Below are 24593 nucleotides of genomic sequence, written 5' to 3' on the forward strand. Positions count from 1 at the left end.
ATTTACACAAAAAAGCTCAAGATACCATCCATGCAGTCACTTATAAACACTCTTACATTTTTTTGTGCACATTTGTAAACCATTTAAACCAGCGATGTTCCAACTCAGCCCTCCAGCTGTTTTGGGATTACAATTCTCATCATCCCTGACCACTGGTCCTGTTAGCTAGGGATGATGGGAGTTATGGTCCCAAAACAGCTGGAGGGCCAAGTTTGGCCATCACTGATTTAAACTATCTAAACAGAAGACTGCAGTGTGGGCACAAACTCCCTGTCAGCTGACCTTATTTTACCCTAGCAGCAGCAGCAGCAGCAGCATAAATTCCCAAGATGATGTCACAATGTCAGAATTTTGAACATGCTCAATGGTGTAAATGTCACTGGAATAAATTGGTCAAACAGAAAGCTTACACAGTGTGTACAATTTGTATGGACAAATCCAGGTGTAGGCAGCATGCTAAGGTGGGTCTTGCAGGATAAGCAACAGCATATCGCAAATATTCTTGAGTCTAAGCACCGCAGGAAGCACTATACGGTTTAAGTTAAAACACCATAAGGAATGTGCAAACCTCCTTTACAAGGAAGGCATATTAGATGTGTTCCAAGTGGACAATTTCCATTTTTCGCTGCTACTCTGCTCTAGTGTTTCACTGAATTTTCACATAAGAAAGGGATAGGAATAATCGCAGAATGATTTCCTATTGGTACTGTTTTTATGGCTCTTCAAAACTAGAACAGGATTTTTCTCATTAGTTTTCACTCTTACCTCTCGTTTAACAACAGCCTTTCTACAGACTGGACACAGAGGACCATTCCGGGAGAAGCGAAGGGGAAGTCGACGGGTACGATATTGGCATGTTGGCTCCTCGCATCTCAGCCAACCCTAAAGAGAAAAAACAGTAAAAATAGATTTGTTTTCAAACTTTTCCCCAATCCAAACTGTTTTATCTTATTTGATGAGTGGTCAATGTAGAATACAGCAGTTTTATTGGTAAAGAGCGTCAGAGACAGTTTAATGGCATGAGGGTTCAATGACACCAGATGATGATACAAGAATGTGAACTACGAAATATAATCAAAAGTATGTGAGCACATGTGTATCTCCACATGCACACATATAAAAGTTACAATGGTTTTTTCGTCTGTCTCTATCCTGTTTCTCATGTCTGATTACCAGTATGGATAATTTCCTCTGTGGACCAATTAAAATTGGTAGGGATATTGTTCTACAAATCGAAGTTTTAGCTACAACTCATATACTCATATGAAAGCCTTAGAAGTACACATATGATAAACTGTGGCCAATAAAAGCAAAACATGTACCGTAGTTTAGCTGAAATGTGTCCAATGAAAACCAACTGCACGGGCTAGCTAACAGAATGTATCTAATGAAAGCCATGCATGTATAGCTGACATATTCCAACCAATTAAAACTAAGTAGTTTAGTAGGGTGGTACCAATTTAGGAAAAAAAACCATGTATTTCACTTCTGCATTGCATTTGAACAAAGGTAAAACATTTTTTAATTCAGCATCTTCATTGTCAAGATCAGCACACTATGAAAATCATGGACCCTACACATGGGGTGATAGGGAAGGGATAGTACTTCTAATGGTGGGCATGTTGTGCTTCTTCTGGAGTTCTTTGGCTACCTTTGTTCCCTACCCTGCACTCAGCTCTCACCTGTGGCTCCTAGAAGCTGTCAGCATGCAACAGCGGTTACACCCCAGAAAACTACTCCAACTGGCTGGCTAAACCAGGTGAGGGTAACTGATGGGTCTCAGAGCCTCGGTGAGTTAGGGACTTTCTCCTGCATGTGAAGACAGTCTCCAGAGAATTGAGCCGACAAGACCAATAGTGGGCTCAATGGTCAAGAAGGCAGTTTCTGCATGTGCTATAGAGGGAAGGGGGGGTGCAGATGGGGCTTGTCAACATGGGAAGGTAGGAGAAGGAAAACTCTGGTCCTAAACCTCTGCCAACCTCCAGGATATATTTGGGAGAAGAAACGGCTAAGGAGTAAATCCAGAGTGGAGACCCTAAGGATGGCACCTTGTACACCTCCTTCTAGGAACTCCTGCAGCCAAGCTGGTGATAGGCATATTGATCTACTTTCCTTTGGACCACAACAGTGAGGCCAAGAGGGGAACAAAGGTGACCACTATGAATGTAACTACCAGGGAATATTCCTGCTGTGTACTGTGGGGAAAACTTTGCCCATATAGTTCTCAACAGATTAGTCACTCACTGACAGGGTCTCTACTGAGTCACAATGAGTCTTTAGAGCTCAAAGGTCATCTGTCAACATGATTTTCTCACTGCATCAGCCGCAGGAGAAATGCCAAGAGTAGAGATGCCCTTTGTACATTACTTTCATAGACCCAATGAAGGCCTTTGACATCAACAGCCAATTGTTCATACTGCGCAATAAGACAGGATGTCCACCTAAGCTCTACAAGATTTTTGTGTCCTTCCACAAGAACATGCATGGCACTGTCCAATATGATGGCTCATCCTTGAATGCATTCCCTATAAAGAGTGGTATGAAACAGGGCTGTATTCTTGCCCCCAACTATATTTGGCATATTATTCTCTCTATTGCTCACTTATGTTTTCAGCTCGTCTGAAGACATGTGCAACTATTCACTGATTCTTGATCCAAGAATTTTCCACATAGTGATATTCAAGTACATCCATCATCCAATAATTCTTGATCTTGGGTTTGCTTGAAGCCATTGAACAGGCCTCACTCAGGGCTTTGTAGGGTGAGATATTTTTATTTCTGGCCCCAAACATGGTGATTAGACCTTCGGCAATAAAGAAACCCATCCAGAGTAGACCAGTTTAAACTATATAATACCTTTCATACCTGTTGCCAATTCTTCTTTAAAACAGATGAGATCATATGCATGCTTTAAAACGAATATTCTTCTAATCTCTAATCGAACAATGTTAATAGCCATTATTAATATGAATTAATCCATTGCAAATGTGTCTTCTAAAATAAGGAACGCTGTTTGGTACAATATCAGGTTTTCTGACCATGGAGGAGTAGGAAGAAGCAGCTAAGCTACCGTATACAAGAAACTCTGGGAGTCTGTTGAGCCACCTTACTGGCTTAAGATCTCAGCAGGCTTACACACTTTCAAGCACATCATCCAATCCATGAGGACTAGAGCTATTAGAAACTATACAGGTAAGTAGTTTTAAACATCTAAGTAACACTGCTTCATAGACTAGATCACAGAAGCAGCTAATTGTTTTTGTTTTATATTGATGTCTGTCGATATTCACGGACTTGTTGTTGTTGTTGTTCAGTGGTGTCCGACTCTTCGTGACCCCATGGACCAGAGCACACCAGGCACCCCTATCCTCCACTGCCTCCCACAGTTTGGCCAAACTCATGCCAGTCGCTTCGAGAACACTGTCCAACCACCTCATCCTCTGTCGTCCCCTTCTCCTTGTGCCCTCCATCTTTCCCAACATCAGGGTCTTTTCTAGGGAGTCTTCTCTTCTCATGAGGTGGCCAAAGTACTGGAGCCTCAGCTTCAGGATCTGCCCTTCCAGTGAGCACTCAGGGCCGATTTCTTTAAGGATGGATAAGTTTGATCTTTTTGCAGTCCATGGGACTCTCAAGAGTCTCCTCCAGCACCATAATTCAAAAGCATCAATTCTTCGGCGATCAGCCTTCTTTATGGTCCAGCTCTCACTTCCATACATTACTGCTGGGAAAACCATAGCTTTAACAATACGGACCTTTGTCGGCAAGGTGATGTCTCTGCTTTTTAAGATGCTGTCTAGTCATGGACTAGTCACTCATTAATGCACATTAGTAATAGTAATAGTAGTTTGGGGATTTTCTTAAGAGCTGTTACCCAATTAAACACCTTTACCTGATTAATGTTATTAGTGCTGGTCAATTAATCTATCAATTAAATTTGCATGTGCGTAAAAAAAAGTTTTAAAACAAGCAGCATAGTTTTTCATTTGCAGATGATGCACAAGCATACCTCCAGAAAGTCTTCATACCTCCAGAAAGTCCTTGCATACGTAGATTTATAAGCTCCTGTATTAACATTTTCTTTTTACATCTGCCAACTGATTAATTAGGGGGTATCTTTTTAGTTGTTTACAAATTTCTTTAATCAATTAATATAGCCAGCCAATCAATCAATCAATTAAAAGTTGCAGCCCTAGTTTTGTCAAAGTAAGCATCATTTGTTGAAAGCAACAATTCAGTGTATGCTATTATTTGTGTTCAGTATAATCTTGATTCTTGAAATTATAAGACATTGCCAATTCAAGCATTAGCATTCTTGAACATTGCTATGTGGATGTAGAATTAAAAACTTTTGAAAAATATATCAATAAATTAAAGTTAATATACTAATTTCCAACAACTTAATTCAGATTCCCACTATTAAACTACATATCTACCTTGGGTGTTTCTGGGGATTTTCCATCCCCAACAGCCATATTCCTTTTCTTGAGGTTTTTTTAAACCTATGTTTATCATAGTTGTTTTTAAACTCTTATCCTATTTAAAGAGTAATTTCCTACTTGGAACTTCATCAAGTACTTTGTTCGATCTAGACAGATGGGATCAAAGGGAATGCATAAGTATTATTGCTTATGTACAAAGTTCTTCAACTGTCTTCAGGATGACAGATCAACAACCAACACTAATACGATCTAACAATATCTCTTCATTTTCATATGGCATTGCATCACCATAGTAACTATGCACCTTCCATACTTTAAAAAGCCGTATTAAACCTTAGGGAATATATTAAATAAAGTAACAATGAAGTCCTTAAAGAGATGTTATAACTGTTTTCTTTATCTGAATGGTAGAAAACAACATAAGCCCATACCTACCTGACAGTATTCAAGCAAGTGTGAAGTTTATTGAAAAGTGTGTTTATATCAACTCTAGTAGTGTTTAATGCCAGATTGCAGCTGTAGGGCAGAATTCGGGCCATGTATGAACATCTAGAGCACCACACCGTATTATCTGAATTTTATTATTCTGTGAATCGCCTCCGGGTATAGGGCGGTATATAAATTCAATCAATCAATGCAATTTTTTTCTTTTATGTAATAAGCTTAAGCTATGACTTAACACACACATACACACGGGTGGCGCTGTGGTCTAAACCACTGAGCCTAGGCCTTGCCGATTGGAAGGTTGGCAATTCGAATCCCTGCAATGGGGTGAGCTCCCGTTGTTCGGTCCCAGCTCCTGCCAACCTAGCAGTTCGAAAGCACATCAAAGTGCAAGTAGATAAATAGGTACCGCTCCTGTGGGTAGGTAAATGGCGTTTCCGTGCTCTGGTTTGCCAGAAGCGGCTTAGTCATGCTGGCTGCATGACCCGGAAGCTGTCTGCGGACAAACGTGAACCAACAATCAAGGCAACACAAGACTCAGAGCGAAAGCAACATATCAGTTCTAGAAAAAACTCTATTATACCAATGATATACAATAGCAACAAATACAATAAAGCAAAATGGCAAAGTTTGAAAAACTTTGTAGCATGGATGGAACAGTAGGTCTCGTGTTGCCTTGTTTGTTGGTTCTCGGTTGAGCTGCAACACAGGGGTTCATTTTGCTTCTTGAATTGCGGGAAAATGCCGGCTCCCTCGGCCTACAGAGCAAGATGAGCGCCGCAACCCCAGAGTCGTCCGCGACTGGACCTAACAGTCAGGGGTACCTTTACCTTTACCTGTATGACTCTACTACAGTGCATGGTGAATGCACACATACTTATAACATTCTTGACGTTCTGCTACTGTGACAGCAAAGAATCCACATCTTTCAGGCCAACTTTTAAGAAAGTCAGTTATTCTATTTTACTATAGGCATATTCACAATTGAAGACCAATAGCCACTGTAATAAAAAAATTCACATTCTTACTGACACACCCACAGAAGAAGAAGAAGAAGAAGAGTTTGGATTTGATATCCCGCTTTTCACTACCCGAAGGAGTCTCAAAGCGGTTAACATTCTCCTTTCCCTTCCTCCCCCACAACAAACACTCTGTGAGGTGAGTGGGGCTGAGAGACTTCAGAGAAGTGTGACTAGCCCAAGGTCACCCAGCAGCTGCATGTGGAGGAGTGGAGACACGAACCCGGTTCCCCAGATAACGAGTCTACCGCTCTTAACCACTACACCACACTGGCTCTTCTCCCAATTCCTTTGAGATCATAGCCATGATTTGCATATTCAAAGATAGCAAAGGTGCTCTCGCTTCTGAAAGTGGTACAGCAGGTGAGTCAGGAAGTGAAACGATGTATTGCTCCCTTTCCACCATCAGCTGAGGCAAAGAAGCGGCATGAAAAACTGAGAGCATGTTGCTATGGTCAGGTTTTGGGGTGTTGAATCAGGGAGCAGAACGTGCATATGGGAAGGTGTGGTTGTCACTAGGATTTGGAATATCAAGCCTGAAGCAGAGCATGTACAGATGAAGAAATGGCTACTGCTGAAGTTAGTGGTGGAACAGCTTTATTTTCCTAATGATCCATAGCACGGAATTAGCTTTTATCACAGCTGCTGCACACTGCATTGACACCTTCATTAAGTTACTCACTACAAGCACAATGTCTCATCCTTGGCCATTCAGGCCCCATAAGCATTTCAGAGAAAGTTACCTAAAACAAGCAGGAAGAAGTGGCATTCAACCCCTCTCCCCCACATGCATGCTACAGTTAAATGCATCACTACAGTTGAGCTCTAGGATGACCCAAAGTGTTGAACCCTCTCCAACGACCTGAAGTTCAAAGCCTTTTTGAAAAATTGGGATTTGCATAGCATTAAGTCAGCAATTTCATATACTTTAGACTTCACTTTTGGGGAGCATCCTTTAGCTTTGGGGGCTAGAAATAGGAGGGTGCCATGCAAACTCTAAGAATTCATTTTTATTTTAATCACATATTTTGATGATGAAGAAGAAGAATGTGGCGAGGAAACCAAACTGCAAGAACGATTCTGCTTCCAAACTGCAAGAACGATTCTGCTTTCCTAACTGTACCCTTCTAACTTGCAAGTAGACATGCTTAGAGCTGGGCTGAAAAAAATACTGTGTTAGGGTTCTCTGCTTTTTTAAAGGCAAGCTGTATGAACTGGTGTACATCACAATGTTTCACTACCTGCAGAAATATGGTCAATAGAGGCTGGCAAGCACCTTGAAAAAACTTGGGAAGTACTGTTTTTTAATCTTTGTTCACCTACAATTTCAAACCAACAAAACACAAAAAACAAAATCAAAATCATACATAATTCTATGAGGCAGAAAACATTTGTTCATGATTGGTTAAATGATAACTGAAGTGTCATATATTTAATAATGCTAGCTTCCCACATGCAAATCCTATAATACTTCTTGATGTTAGAAAACAGTTTGTCTTGCTTTCTGCCTTTCACTTTAGGAACATTATAATATAAATTAAATTGTCAGCTTCCTTCTAATTGATAAATATGGTTGGATGTTGAAGGAACTTAGTTTTGCACTTAAGGTATAACTTCAACACTCCTGTAGTTTGTTAAAACAGGGCATGATAAGTCACTTGCAGGTTAGCAACCTATATCTTTGATTCCAACATCAAGCATCCTTTCAATTCATGTAGAAAATAATGTAATTTGTCCTGACTTCCGAGCAATTATAATTAACATTAAAGTGGTCTTTTCTTTTTTGTCACCTCTACATTCAATACTTATTTGCGCTTATTTGTACTTACTATCAGTTAATCTCTTTTATAATGATATCAATAACTGGTGTTATTATGCATGGAAATTGAACATGAAGATAAATGTGTGATCAGTGCTATCTTTATGCTTCTTGTTTTGATTTTATAATTAAGCTTCTGGTCTTGATTTGCTTTAAATAAAACTTTATCATACTCAACATATGCAGTGTGTTTCAAATGAATGTGCTGAAGTGCACTATTCTTAGCCCATGTTTGATTAATATCCATTGTCTTTGGAAACCACACAAAGCCAATCATTTATTTCCTTGATTATACCATAACCAAAGAACTTTGCAATTCAATTTGAAATGAACGTGCTTCGCAGAACATGAAAATAAGGTTTAAACAAGCATGCTGGTATTAAAACTAATGAAAATTTCCACTCAAGTTCTAAATAACAAATATACACTGCAATAAGTGTGTATGTTGGAACATATCTCTGCAGTATACTGTACTCACAGTTGCCTAAATTAAGTGTAGACTGGGGACTGAACAAGAGCTGCTTGACAGTACAACAGAATCCCTTAGAATGTGGTGGACTCTCCTTCACTGGAGGTTTTTACGCAGAGTTTGGATGGTCACCTGTCAGGTATGATTTAGCTGAGATTCCTGCATTGCAGGGGCTTGGAGTAGGTGACCCTCGGGGTCCCTTCCAACTCTACAATTCTATGATTCAAGCTTCTTGTTCAATTCTGACTGGTTGGCTTCACCCCCAAGCTCCAACCAGATCACATCTGCTCTACAGAAACATTGGTAGAATAAACACAAAAAGAGCGACAGAAACCTAAGCCTTTCCTCCCTTTAATAAAAAGTAATTCAAAATGGCCAAGAGAGCTTTCCCAGATAATTTGAGGCCCAAGGAAGTCTATTGGACCCTTGGTGGCCCACTTTGACTTGTTTACAAGGCATTTTGAAGATAAAGTTAGTTGCATCTGCTGGGACGCAGCCTATCTGGATACTTCCCCAGAGTCAGCACCTGACAACTTCTCCCAACTCTCATTGTGTTCCAGTCATCCTCTCCATGATGTCTCCTTGGGATTTATGTTAACAGCTTGAGGATGTGGACAAGGTACATCAACTGGTGCAGGTGACCACTGTTCCTGACCCTTTATGGCTGGTAAAATCTAGTACAGACAAGATGGTTGGTTGGGCATGGAAATAATCAATGACTCTTTCTGAGTTTGAATGGTCCCAGGCCACCTGGAAGAGACGGTAGCAAAACTATTCTTAAATACACTTGCCTTAAACCTTCGCCAGTGGGAGTATGATCCTGTTGATTCTCACTGATCTCTCAATGGCTTTAAACTGCTGTGATATATCTTTATGATAAAGTGGTATATAAATATTTTTATAAAATAAGTGAGTAAAGCAACATCCTCTGAATCTATTGCAGATAAGAGTAGGCAAATGTTGTGCTTCTTCAGCTACAAGGGGTATCCTACACATTGGAAGGATAGAAAACCCTGTTCTTAGTCATGCCTGAGGCAAAATAATTATGTAACTCTTTATGGTACAGGACAAAAGTCAGATATCATCTTCACCCTCCCCTCAAGAACTGCCTAAGTGCTTCCTTACACTAGCACTAGCCTATACTAGAGATGAAACAGCTTGAATCGTATTGTGACCCATTTAGTACAGCATCCTGTTCTCACAGTGGCCAATCTGATGCCTATGGGAAGCCTGTAAGAAAGACCTGAGTGCACACTAGTATTTTCAATGACAGCAGACAAGAGCAAGCAATTTATCTAATCATACTTTTACATGGAAAAGTCACATTCCATAAGATAAAGATTTTGTACTATATTACTTGCTTCAGGAACTGAACATTTCAGTTTCGGAGGTAGATAAAAATAGATGCAACTTGACTAATTAGGAAACTAACAGGCTAAAAACCTGGAAAGTTTTGGAGAACTATACAGAACTAATATATATGTTGGCATAAAACCAATAAGGACAGAACTAAAAAGAGGAAATGAAGAAAAATAGCAATCAAGCTGTATGTCCCAACAGCAAGATCTATACTGATACATGATCTCCAAGAAAAAGTACAGTACAAGAAATATTTTCCCCCCAAAAAAACATTCAAGTTAAATGATATAATACTTTAGGAAGAAAAAAATACACTGTTACCCTGGAAAGTGTGCCCAGTTTTGTTAGAGCACAGAGTAGAAGTTATAAGCACCAATCAGATTATTCCCTCTGGATCCTAACTTCTCCCACTCAATAATGAGCAAGCTGAAAACATACTGCCTGAAGTGATTTGTCTGCTTACCGTTTACCTGCTATGCAAACATGTTATTCGTTGTCTTACGTTTTATGTTTTTAAAATGTCCAAAAATTTTACTGTGGTCAGTGGCTATGTTTACACATCACATTAAACATATAGTCCAGGGGTCAGCAACCTTTTTCAGCCGTGGGCCGGTCCACCATCCCTCAAACCATGTGGTGGGCCGGACTATAATTTTTTTTGGAGGGGGGGATGTACAAATTCCTATGCCCAACAAATAACCCAAAGATGCATTTTAAATAAAAGGACACATTCTACTCATGTAAAAACACCAGGCAGGCCCCACAAATAACTCAGAGATGCATTTTAAATAAAAGAACACATTCTACTCATGTAAAAACACGCTGATTCCCGGCTGTCCGCGGGCCGGATTGAGAAGGCAATTGGGCCAGATCCGGCCCCCGGGCCTTAGTTTGCCTACCCCTGATATAGTCAAATGATAGTTTAACATAAATGAGCAAAGTGCTAGTACATGTTGCTCAAAGATCTCCACACTGCTTGTCCTACATTCCGGTTCATATTACTAATGAAAAAGAACTAAGGTGGTAGTTTTAAAGGATAGATATAACAACGAACAACTGAGGGTTTTTTTTGGGGGGGGGAGTAACATACTTTGTGTTGTGGGAGGGCTACCATGAAAACTGAAGCCTCATGACACTTAATGAATACTTACTAACACAATCTTTAGTATTAAGTTGGCATACTGACAGTTGGTTCACTATTTTGTCCAACACATCCTTGACTTCCACAAAAACTGTTTACCTCACAAAATACTGGAGTGCATGTTAAACTGACATGTTTGAAAGATGAGGAACCAAGGAAGCATGAGGCCAAAAGTCAACCCACAAACATAGTTGGTCATCATTCCCCAAAATGAATCTAGCCTGTGCTTCTGGATAGCCTCCTCATAAAAAGCTCTTTGGTTCTCAATTAGTTCTATAGTACATAGCCAGATTTTCAGACACAAATGCCTGGAAAAAGCAAATTCATTTTCTTACAAGTCATTTCTGATTCATAGAGAAAAGCAAGCTGCTGGTGACATGGGCTAAAACTTGTGTCCATGTGTGTGGACTGTGGGACTGGAGATGTTTTGAGTGTGCAGTGAAACAAATGCTACACAAGTAATACATTTAAGACTACCATTATCTTGTTATACATAAATATACTTAGTGTACTAGGTTCCTAATAATGCAAGTATTTCTATGTTATCTTTCAGGGATGTCTTTACTTGGATGAGTCTTCTGGGGAAGATTAAAAAAAGACACTTTTCCACAAATATCCCAAAAAATTAAGTTATACACTGCTCAAGGTTTCCCTCCCTCTGTTTCCTAATATTGCCACTGATGCACTCCTTAAACAAAAATGAAAGCAATGACAGAAAAGTATGCCCGTAAATCCACTCCGTACAAATGTTTGCCATACATTGTGTGAATCCATTATGCTTACCATTTTTAATTCGTATACACAATATTAAATTGACTAGAACTATACAGCATGTTAACACTGATTATTGCACTGGAAATACAATACAAATATTTGAGTTTTTCAGTTAATGTGTTCATATTTATAGTTTGCATATTGCAAACTATAATTGATGCACATATTGAACTTACTTAAAATATTCTTATTCCAAGGGTCATTTTAAAATGGTACACTCTCCATGTTGAAGCTGCATGTAAGTGCCTATTCTCCAGACAGTAGGCACAACCTTTAAAAATCTCTTATCCTGTGTACTGGCCCATATATATGCAGTGTTTGTGAATGAGTACTCACTCCCTGGAGGTGCCTGTACTGGAATGTAGATGGTGCAGGGGTAAGAGGTTTTTATAAATTATAAATTATGCCCACTGCATGGAACACACTGATGTGGGTAAGTGCTGTTCAGCAGCCTCTACATGGGAGATGTAATGTTTAAATTAGCCCTCAAATTACCACTTCAAATATGGAATTAGTGGAGACTGCCTTGAAATCATTACTATTAAATCAACTTGCATTTGGGCTCCCTGTGCGCTTCCTTTGTTTCATTTCAACATTTATGCATCCTATGTTCAAACTTATCTCTGCAGTAATTAAAGCAACAAACACACAACTTATATGGTAAAAGCTGGGACTTTCAATTTTCAAATGCAGATATGGGGAACATGTGTCCGTTGAGATGTTGTTGAACTCCACCTCACATCACCCCTGACCACTGTTCATGCTGCTTGGTGTTGATGGGAGTTCAACAACATCCAGAGGGCTTTTGAGTCCTCCATCTCTGTCTTAACTAGAGCCTGCATACTACACCAAAGACCGTCAAGAACAAACTAAGGTCTAAGTGACTTGTGGTTCTCCTCCGATTATATCAATGCCTGGTTGCTGTTTTTTTTAACTAATACACACTTTTGACAGTTGATGTACCACATGGTAAAATGTTTAAATACTTATGTTGCCTATTTTCTATGAAGATTCCTAAACACAATGGGCACACTATAGATATCATCTAGCATGAACAGATTTTTTAAAATGTGATATTCACATTTTTTTCACCTAAGATTTCTCAGTTTTGTTCTGCTACAAAACAGTAAGTGAGCCACAGGGGGGCTCAAGAAGTAGTTGTATGGTTCATGTTGAAAGACATGGAAGGAGCAGAATCACAACTGAACATCAAGGAAATGTTTGAGCAAATAGGAAAAATTTGGAATATAAGAAAGTTACCAATGGCCATGGAAAAAGATCAGCAGGGAGCAGAATGAATTTTGGCTGCCTAAGTGAGGGGAAAATATTCTCCAAACAGGAGAACTATTATTAAATGTACAGGTTGTGCGCCCTGAAATGGATCAGAAAAAGTTTTATCAACCTTGCACCTGGTAGTTTTTCAAATGTTATGTTTGAAACATCAACATATGCTATATCTATACAACTGTGAAACCTCAGAAAACTACTAAAAGGAACAATGCAAAAGAAAAAAGTTAATGTACAAATACTTTAAACAAAGCTATGAACAAGACAGAAACACAAGCTATATTGTAGGTCAATCTATGAGTTTTAAATGTTATTAAAATTGATTTTTTTAAAACATCTCTTTAAATGTACAGTCACATGTCATTTCATACAAGTTATTTGAAACTTATTGATCTTCTCATTTGTGCAAAGACCGGGTTCTGCCATCAGTCTGGTGAAAGGATAATAGAGCACTCTAAACACTTATGATAGGTTAGATGCAAACAGTGGTCCTCATTTAAACAGATGTAATAGCACTACAAGTGTTTGCATTCCAACCTTTGCAATTGCATGTTATGCAATAAATTAACAAGCGTGTTCTGCTCTGCTTCACATCAAGGCCAATATCTCAGTCTTGTTGCTTTAATTTGCAATCAGAGTCTAAGCACCAGAAGATGCATCTAAGGTACATTAAAAGGGATGGGATACAAGTCTTCATAGCCTGCCACATTGTGCACAAAGAAAGTGAACAATTACCAGCAATTTTACTTTACCACTGTAGGACAATACCAATGCAGTTAAATTTGGCTCCATGCAAGCAACTGGGGAAAATATACTTAAAATGACTATATATGGAAAATTACATTTGAAAAAAAGCTCAATGGAGAATGTATGTATTTCTGTAAGGACAGATAAAATCTCTGGAAGTATATTCAAGTCTATTCTGCAAAATACCCTTCTATTCATCCTACTCAAAGCAGCGTTCTCAGGCTATAATAGGTCACAACTAAGTACAGTACCTTCCTTCAAGAATAATTTTGCTTTGTCTGTCAGCTGTCAACAAAACACAAAGAACTCATACAGTCCAGTTATGTATTGTACATGTAAGAGAATCTAACAAAATACAATGGTGGGGGGAGAGAGAAATCAAAATTTCATGGCAGGTGCAGTTCCACGTTTGCTAAAGGAATTTCATAAACCATGTTTCATGTGTGGCTACTGAATTCCAAAAATAACTTTAATGGTTGCTCCAAAAGAAAAAGAAAAGAAAAAGAAATAATGTACCAAAGCAATATTAATGTCACATTTCATATGTTGCTTATAGAACACTTTGCTGAACATTAAAAAAAAAAAAGTTAAAAGTTAAAGACATTACACAAGTCTGTGTTCTCATAAAATGAGAAAGACCTTCTGGTGGCATTGAAAGAAAGGTCTCTGCAGTGGGCAACTCAAAACCAGTTTTTTTTAAAAAAGCATTTAAAAGCATTACTAAGCACTGTTTGTTCATTTAAGTTTAATTATTTTCTCTTTCAGAATGGTACTAATGAAACTGAATATCTTTCATGGTTTCAGAGGACAGTTTGAACAGTCTGTAAACAAGACTGAGGGTAGACAAGTGAGCTGACTGAGCCAAGGGGTTGCTAGGTGATACAGAATGTAAACCCACAAACTTGCTAAGGGTTATTTTGCTCCCATTCCGCTCTCACACAGCCTCTCCCAAGTTTCAGCCATTACCTTCCAGGTGACTAGCAATATTCCCCTTGCTCTTTAAAATTATTATGCTTTGCTAAAAATGCAGAGTTCGAATGGGAAGAAAATGTAAAACTTTTTTTTTTTTTTTTTTACAAAATCACAAGAAATATAACCTCAAAAAGTGCCCAGTGCTTTTTAAATGGGAAATATATTGTCCTCATATGGTTTACAAGGACAAATGTTCACTATAACCTCTTTCACCCACCCCCATCCACTCCAAAAACTTGTGATTTTTTTTTCAAGTATCTGATCAGAGATTGTCCAGTAAGAGCACTTTATTAGATCATCAGTCAAAGGGTTTCACAAGCACTGAGAGCAATGGGCTCAAATGCAGCACATCAGTTTTAATAGACCACAGACTAATAGTAAACTGCAGATACTGCTGAGAACTTTCCATGCACTAAACTCTTGAAAAAGCACCATCTCTCCAGCTTAAATGCAGCTGCCTCTTTCAATGCCGCAAATGGGTAAATTTGACAAAAAAGCCACCATTAAGACTACATGAAAGGCTCAAGACAACATCCTTTCAATGCTTTGTACTTCAGTAATCAGATGTACTTACTCACCCCCTCCCCCAAACCCGATCAAGAACTATTTCTGAATGGTAGGAAATAATTCCACTTTGTACATCTTTTAGTTAATCAAGACTTTCTATTCAGCAATTTGACCTTTTGTTCAAAACAGGATTATCAGTTTTTTCGCCAGTTACCAAGGGCGACTCGCATGGTGAACATAATTGCAATAATTTGCAAAACACCATGGCAACCCACATTACAACTAGGTAAATACTGGTCTTTTGTGCTACATTGTTATTTTCAGAGATGCTGAAGTCAAAGAACGAATGACAAATGAACACAAAATTTATATTTGCTTTGTCTCAAAAGAGAAGAAAATTGATAACAAGAATTGGGGGGAAACCGACTACAGCTGTAATTTCTAACTTGATTAATTAGGATGGTAACAGTCCTTAACAGTATATTCAACAAACAGCCCTGACTTAGTCTCTCCACCCACCTCTCCCCCTCACTACACTACTACCACTATCCCCCACCCCAGACAATTTTTCCCCCTTCTGCTAGGAGAACAACCAACCCCATTTGCTCTTTTCTTCATCTTAATGGAATCCTTAATTACAGAATATTGTCCTCCAGCTCTTCATTACACATTGAAAACTGAGTGAGGGAGAATACGAGTGCCAAAGCAGACAGGGTAGCTACAGCAGTCTTGTCTGCTTTTTTTTTTTTGGACACAACAGGCCTAATGATGAGACGGCATTTTTTCCCCTGGTATTAGCAGCTGTTCTACTGCAGACAATTAAGCATAAACTATTTAGCATTTCAGAAAGCTGCTTCTCGTCTTGGCAGTGTTAGGTAAGTGTGCATGCTAAAATGAACTTACAAGTTAAATACCAAAACATCTGATAGGAAGTCTCTACTTACACTGTAATTACCATTTTGGGTGAAATATCTGCAGCATTCCAACATTTCTCTATTAATACTACAGTATATGCAAGTGAATGTAAAATAGTAACACAGCCCACATGCAATTCATGTTTAATAAATTATTATTATCAATCATCATCACCATCATCTTAATATTGGTGTGCGCCATGATTTGGCAAGTCCCTAAACATACCAAGTACCACATTTAGATATGTATTTTTCTTACACTAACACAGTGTTTTACAACAGCTAATGTGATCCAGGAAGAGACAATTAGGGCTGAACATCTCTGCTTATGTAGGAAGCACATTTGAGGGCCTTGGATTATTGATCAGCTGATCTATTTCATACAGCAATTGTGAAAATAAGGATATTTGTTTATTTACTAACTTTACGTCTCGCCTTTCCTCCCAAGGGAGCCCAGGGAGGCTTCTAGATACATGTACCAAGATATATTGATATTTATGAATTGCAATATACTGATGATTATACAGCACACTATTTCAAAGGGACAATGCAAGGTGGCTGTTCAGCCTATAACTTGGTGGAACCGTTTGCACACATGCAATGCATACCATTTACCCTGGAACATCACTCAAGCCCGTGGTACAGAAAAGGCAAATAATTTCTCATCTCAGTTGTGCTCAGCTTGGACCCAGGGATCAGCTGGCCCAACAGTCAAGCAGTGAGACTGGCTTGAGCAGAGGACTGTGCACTGCCTGCCTCCCTCCCACCTTGCTCCAGTGGATCTGCACACTGCACTTTGTTGCTGGATATATTCCCCAATGGCATCAGCCATAACGCTAACCAAGGGCTAGGGGGGGGGGGAAACCCAGCCAGATGGGTGGGGTATAAATAATAAAATTATTATTATTCATTATTCATTTATTATCTACCCTACAACAAAAGGCTTTGGAGTAGGCTGCAACAATATAAAAATACAATATTAAAAACAGTTAAAGCAAGTTATAATCAGAAGAACAAGCAGAGTTCTAAAACCATATTCCAAATGTCAAAGGTAAGGATAAAGAGGTGGATCATATGGAATTGGGCCAAAAAGCAAATTGGCACCCAATGCAGCTATTTTAAAACAGGGGTTATAAGATTTCTAAATGGAACCCCAGCCAGTAACCTGGCTGCTGTGTTTTGGACCAGTTGATGTTTCTGCCTTCAAGGGCAGTCCCACACAGAGCACCTGTCCGTAATCCAAATGGAAAAGTTAAAGCCACTGAAGCTGCCTGAGTCTTCACTAACAATGTTGGGTCCATGAGTACCTCAGAGGAAGATCCATAAGTAACCTCTTAAAAATCAGTCGATCTTCCCAGCTCTTGGACCTGAGAACTTTGAACAAATAATACCTCTGTATTTCATTTCAACCCCATTAACTGAGAAGGACTCCAAATTTCTTTTCCTGAGGCTGGAAGCCTTCAGAGCAAAAGAGTCTGTCCTCTCCTATTACAAAGGACTACCGGTAGTTCATTGTAACAGGAAGCACAGCCGGCTGGTCCATGAAGCAGTCCTGAAGCAAGCTGCTTCAGGGTGTCACTCTCAGAGGTGGAAAGACAAGCAAAAGGTTGGTTCGGGGCTATACCTCCTGCAACCTCACCGCCAGCAGCTGCACCAGCACTCGCCCTGCACCATCATGCCTCTCCAACTCACAGGGACAGAAAGTGGGCGCCGCCACTTCGTGTTCTGCCTCTAGTGGCAAAATGTCCCAGCCCCCCCAATACAAAATTTAACTTTTTAAACTTTTGTTTCATTTTCTAATACTTCATTTTTTGTAAAAATAAAAATAAATTAAAAAGGGAGTCGTTGTCCCCTGCTCTAAAGTGCTCTCTAATATCATAAAGCTGGCATTCAAGAATATAGAGGAAGCTCTCCTGTCTCCAGGATATTCATTCCCTATATTTGTAGAATGGGGACATACCTCACTAAGGACCACTTTACCCTTAACGATGTAGCCTAAAAACACCAGTATTCACTTCAGCCAATATAGAAGGTATGCATATCGAGACATGAGGAAAAGAGCTGGAGACCTGACAGTCCGTGTCTGTTTATGTGCACCTGCAGATGCGCACCTCTGTTTTGTGCATTTACCATGGCAAACAGTTGTGGTAAAACCAATGCATCCAAGCTGCCATGTAAAGGGTGAAGACATTCTTGTATGTTCCTCCACATTAACAATTTGCAGCAGCAGGAACAGTTGCAGCTTCCCTTCTAAAACCAAAGCTGTATGAATCCCACACCTATTATTTAGGAAGTTAAATAGATCCATCAAAAAAGAAGAAGAAGAAAGCAGCTGTGCTTTGTGCATAGCCGGGGAGGGGGATTTCCCAGGTACACAGAAGTATATTAGTTTGTAAATTGAAAGAAAAAGAATAAAAACAACAACAGAACGGCTCAGTGAAAGACCTATGCTCAGTGACCTCCAGGGCGTAAAGAATGTTGAGGGCAGCTGAGCCATGGGATGTTGAGGGTGTCAGATGACAAAAAGGAAGCTGGAGGGAGGGAGGAACTGGCTTCTTTGAATATCTAAAAGCTTGTACTATCCTTGGGAGAGGGGATTAAGATGTGGGGTGGGGTGGACACATCCCATTGGACCTCTTAAAAAACTCTCCCCCTACTATATAGGTGGTTGGGGGGGGGGAGAGAAACAATACACCTTTTCCCATTCTCCCTCTCCAGATGTCCCCTCATCAACCCTAAACAAAGCTATAAGGTTCCTGATTCCAGGCCAACTGGAAGAGTTTGTAATAAGTGATCAAGATACTCTACAAAATGTTGAAGTGTGTCCCCACATAATAGTTCAATGCCTTTTCCTACGGCCACTTCCCCATGCATAATTTGCCAGTGTCCAATAAGATCACTAAATCTAAAATATAAATTAAAACTACTATTAAATTCAAAATCTTTTATACTATAGATTTTCTTTATTTATATTTATACCCCACCTTTCCACCAAGAAGCTCAAGGTGATATACAGAGTTTTCCTCTATTTCATCCTCACAGCAACCCTGTGAGGTAGGTTAGACTGATGGTTTCTGAGCTAAACTTTCACTACATGTACTCTTTAGTTTGCTTCAGCAAATACTTTTCCTGTGTCCAATCCATATAACTTTTCTCACAGTGCCAAATATCCCCACCACGAACCAATATTCATAAAGCAATGTAAAATCTGAACATTATATTCTGTTTGTTTTTAACTTTCTATTGAAGCAGACAGACACTTTTTAAACTGCATTTGGAGAAGATAGCTAGGTGCAGTGTCTTGTAAAAATAACAACAATACTTCATAGAGTACAACTGACTCTCTGGCCATTATAGTATTGGAATTATATCCAACTAAGCTCTAGTCCATGCCCCTGACCCATGCCCATTAAGTTCAATGGGTCTATTGAGAGTATGACTTACAATGGATACAAGTCTTACTGTGGAATCCTCACCAATTGGACTAATAATTCCTCTGCAGACTTGTGTTTTCCTGCCCTTTTCGTATCTTGTAGAGAGGATACAATATTTTTACAACAATAGGTGTTTGGCTGACATATTTTCATTACAAGCTCTGATCAGTCCAGTATGCCTAATCTGATATGCCAATATAGTTCATTGGGACCTACGTTCCAGGGCATACAGTTGGTCAAGTGGGATGGTCCATCTATTTGCATTTGCTGTTCACTCTGGGGACATTTAATTGTCAAGGGCATGGGTCATTTTTGAGAACTCACTGTTTTTCTGGAACAAACAGTCTAATACAGGCTATTTTTATCCATGTCACCCACCATGTGAATGATCCTTCATAGAAGCAGTAGGTGTGACTTTCCAAACTGCTATTTGCTGTACAACACACTTAAAATCATGTCTGTGGGAGATTCTCAGGTCTGTGGTCCCTCTTCTGTGAAGACAAAGCCATGGCCTTATGGAAATATAGCCTGACAACCACTAGTATCTAAGAGCACCCAGAGATAAAGTTGCAGGTTTGAAGATTTAAGGAGGCTTTGCAGAAACTATTTAGATGCCATTACTTTGACTGAGAATAAGCTGCTGTGTTGTAGAGATTTGCAATAGGGTGGGATCCTGAAAACCTGAATGTAGGGGTTTTCCTTCAGAGGTTTGCAACTCTGTTTTTCCAGCACTAGAACTAAATAAATAAAACTATGTAAATTGGGAGTAGGGATGTTTACCATCATTGCCTTACAATCTCATGGAATTTCAGAATTTGATTGTGCGAGTTTCATTTTTTAACAAAGCAATTGGATAACTCTGTGACTCCTGAAAAAGTGTAGCTCAAGGAAAACAAACATGGATAGTAGCTGCAAAATAAAAGTATGTAAGCACAAGTGGCCTCCAATGCAACTGCTTTTATAGTGTGTGTGATCCCAGATTCTTGACTGTATCATACTTGTAAGAAGGGTCATGTGTGCGAATTGGAACACAGGGCACTGCACCCCTCCAAGAGTTCTTTGATAGGGGCGTCCCTAAACATACTTCATCACAATAATGGCCATTTTGCTTTTTTATAAAACACAATGGGAAAGAAAGGGGCCAACGTAGCAATGTATACCAAGATTGCTTCACTTTGTCTGTCCATTGGGTTTATTTATCTAAGAAGGCAATGAAGAATGATTGCATGGTGTCCTGTCCTCATTAGAAACCATGAAAATGAAAGCAAGGGCAAAATTTGGCAGTACCAATTACGTACACACAAAGACTATCGTAAGACATATGGAAAATACACCAACTACTGATATCTAGTAACACAAAACCCCATGCTTGTGTAGAGCTTGGCAGTCACTCACACTCCACGTAACAGTAGGGGACTCTGATTGCAGATTTCACTGCAGGACAAGACCCTAATGGCTTGGTCTTGCATCCACTAAAATGCAACAATAAAGATCCCATTAACTTTAATGGCCCAAGAAAAGGGTATAAAATGAGTTACCTGGAATGCTTGGTCAAGGGACTGGCCAAGGAAATGGAACTCATAATTTCTCTAAGAAATAAATGTATCATCAGATGTAAAACTACTAGCTAAATATAAACTATGTTCAGAACTTCAATATCATCAAGAAGGGTGATGTTTTAATACACCAATTAAACATTTTGTAATTCAGACCAGCCTCTGCTCTAAGTTTAAAGCTGTTCTTTTAAATATAGAGCATTTCCAAGTCTTTGTGTTTACTTCAAAAATATGCCAAGCAAAAAAAAATTATAAGCAGCAAAATCTTAATATACTGTTTGGTAAAGTTCAAGTCAGCCTTTGAAAAACACATTTATCTATCCAGTAAAGCTTGTGTTAATGCGATGTAAGAGTTTGGCAAATTCAACTCTAATGGAGCATAAAAGTGCTTTTGCTTGAAAGTGAGATCATTTTTAAAAATTCAAAGCATGATCACTTTTTCTTTTTTTGCAGGAACAATCTGATACAAGCAGCAAAGCTTAAATAAACTAGAAACATTTCAAATGATCCATAAAGGATTAATAAGCACCACAGGAAGTCCTATAGGCTCAGCGTATACATTTTCCCATCTTTTTCTCCTGTGATGCACATGACATGAAATTCTAAGCAGAACTCAAGTTTCAAAGTCACTGAATGTTAAGGCCCACGAGCTTTAGCAGTGCAGTGAAGCAGGGTCACCACCCTGCACTGCTTAATCTAAACAATAAGGTCACGATATTGTTAGCACACTAATGTTCCAAAATCTTGACACCTAGAAAATACTCATTGCTAGTTACAAATGGGGGGGGGGAGGATAGCAACAAACCAAACCAAAACAAAAAGAATAGCTGTAACAGTAACAGTGTAGCAAGCTACAACCCACTAATGAAAAGCAAAGCAAAATGACAGTTGTTATTTTGGCAGAGATAATCTATGCTGAAACACAAAACACATGCACACAATTTCTTTCAATACAATTTGCTTGTCTTCCCACTGACTTCTGTGATTACCACAGAAAGCAAGGTTCTAAACATATTTCAGCAAAATCTTCAATCAATAAGAAAAAACCCAGAGAGGTATGGGAAAATGCATTACAGCATTAGTAACTGCTTACAAAATATATTGGACTTACCAATATGCATACAACGGACAAGACAAGATACAACCTGTTCCACCAAATGGCAAAAGTAGGTATTAAGTAGGTATAGGTAAGGTCAAATTGTATAATCTAATACGCCCATTAACATCTACCTAAAACTGTTGGAAGAAGAGGAGGAGGAGGAGGAGGAGGAGGAGTTTGGATTTGATATCCCGCTTTATCACTACCCTAAGGAGTCTCAAAGTGGCTAGCAATCTCATTTCCCTTCCTCCTCAACAACAAACACTCTGTGAGGTGAGTAAGCCAACAAACACTCTCTGAAGTGTGACTAGCCCAAGGTCACCCAGCAGCTGCATGTGGAGGAGTGGGGAAGGAAACCTGGTTCACCAGATTATGAGTCCACTGCTCTTAACCACTGCACCACACTGGCTATCCTGGAAGACATCAAAGTTTTAAAGTTCACTATCATAAAGATGTGTGTGACACACAACTCTAGCTGTCCTTTCTATCTCAAGCCAAAGAGGTCATGGAAGTACTGAACCAGTGCCTGAAATCAATAATAAGCTGGACGTTGGCAAGTCAACTGAACTCAGGAAATGTCAGCGATGGGAGTTACACTACCCTTGAAAAATCAGGTTTGGTAAACTCTCAAGTTCTGGTTGTAGCTAGGCATGCTTTTGCTGAATTTTGGATGATTAGTGACAGCCACCTATTGAAAAAACAAACTTGGCTGTGGTATACATGCCTCAGTTACATGAAAGCAGCTCTCCTGTATTGCACTCTTTGTGATGGACTCTCCTTCCTTGCAGGCTTTTAAGCAGAGGTCTGTCATGTATGATTTAGTTGATATTCCTACAATTCTATGATTCTAAGGCCCTGGAAAGAATTTTCAGTTAGCATACTGCATGCTAACGAGAACTAGCTTTAGCAAGCATGTTACTCCTTGTATGTCATTTCAACTGCCTGCTGGTCTCTTTGAGTTCAATTTAAGGTGCTGGTGATTATCTATAAAGTCCTAAACAGTTTAAAGCTAAATTGATGTAAGGACAGGCTCAATGGATATGTTTTTGTCCAGGCTTCCTCAACCTCGGCCCTCCAGATGTTTTGAGACTACAATTCCCATCATCCCTGACCACAGGTCCTGTTAGCTAGAGATCATGGGAGTTGTAGGCCAAAAACATCTATATGGCCAAGGTTGAGGAAGCCTGTTCTTGTCCATCCTCTGTGGCTAAGTCAGAGAGGTCCTCTTTTGTGTCACCAGCTTAAGTTTCCACAGTTGATCACCCCAAATCTTTTTGAGATAGTACAAGGTTCAGAGAGCAACAGAAAATAGTCAGAAACAGCAATCTTGGATAAACAGCTTGAAAATTGCCGTATTTGAATTGTGTCCTGAACATTAAATAACTAAATAAAATGCATTTTATAAATTTCTCAGACAATATATCTCACTCACAACAACATTTGCTGTCTCCTCATTTTAGTAAACTCATGTTAGAAAAAATTGGCCAAGACAGAAATCAGAAGGCAATGGAAATCAACTTTTGGAATATTCCTTTTCATTGGAAATCTCCATGCTATACATACATATAGAAGTTAAAGAGTTATCAAATATTGTTTAATTGTTTTTTTCCCAAAGAGAAGCATTATCTAAAATAATTGTTTTAAAAACAAACAAAATTCAGGTACACCAAAATTGATATTGTGTCACAATGTTGCTAACCCATGGATTTCCCACATGGTAGCGGTCTTTGTGATGAAGGCCATGAAAGCCAGGGAAATATTTCTGGATGACAAAGAAAAGACCCCTTCATCGTCTTCTTAACTCATTCTTGTACTTTTCTTTCTGTTTTGTGGGATGAGGGTTTTGCTGGGACAGTATGCAAGGAATTTTAATACTGTTGTGTAGATATTTGTGTAAAGGCATGGTCGTCACAATAAACTGATAGGATGATGATGATATTGTGTCACAATGATAATATTCAAGATGCAGTAGCTTAATTTGACAAGTAATTTAAGGAATCTTCCCAAACAGAAACAAGTTTCCGAAAACATAAATATTAAATTTATTGCTGTATTTTGTCCAGTCTTGTTCAATTTCTTATTTCTGGTTTCAGAACTGCTTTGCTGTTAGAGCCAAATGACATTTAAATAATTTCACATATAGCTCTGGACTAATTAATCCATAGTTCCTAAGCCAATACTCCCATGCTCTAAATCTTTAGGCAATCGGATAGGTTCAGATATAATACATTATGACTTTTATGTGCATGGCCTTGGCTCATCCTCCCTAACTCTGCTAAGCAGAGAGCAATAAAAATGAATGAACTGAGATACATTTCATTCATACAACAGACTTCCACTTCTGCAGCAGACCTTCCCCCATCTCTCTTCTGCAGTCCTTCAAAATCTGCTCCAAGGAGTTGAGGGAAGGAAAGTCACATTGCACAAACAGAATGCCATCCGCACAGCATTGGATATCACCCAATATGCAGCAAGACTGTAAGAAATGTAAAGTTTAAACTGAATATGTTGACAGCTGTAGAGAAGAATGAAGAGACAAATACAGAAGAGCAACATTGTCAAAACAGGAAAGATCTGGAAAGTACAAGAAACAGGAATGGAAATGAGATCAAA

At 39.1% G+C, this 24593-nt stretch overlaps 1 protein-coding gene across 3 annotated transcripts in view; it reads right to left on the reverse strand.

Annotated features, from left to right (window-relative positions):
• The window catches only part of POLA1 (DNA polymerase alpha 1, catalytic subunit), a 181814-nt gene that overhangs the window by 68609 nt on the left and 88612 nt on the right, over nt 1–24593 (reverse strand). For all 3 annotated transcript variants that reach the window (XM_033147226.1, XM_033147224.1, XM_033147225.1), the window contains one exon: nt 766–882. In XM_033147226.1, the coding sequence (XP_033003117.1) occupies nt 766–882 (117 nt within the window). The remainder of the gene's footprint in view (nt 1–765; nt 883–24593) is intronic.

Source organism: Lacerta agilis, chromosome 4 (assembly GCF_009819535.1).
Source record: "Lacerta agilis isolate rLacAgi1 chromosome 4, rLacAgi1.pri, whole genome shotgun sequence".
Classification (NCBI taxonomy): domain Eukaryota; kingdom Metazoa; phylum Chordata; class Lepidosauria; order Squamata; family Lacertidae; genus Lacerta; species Lacerta agilis.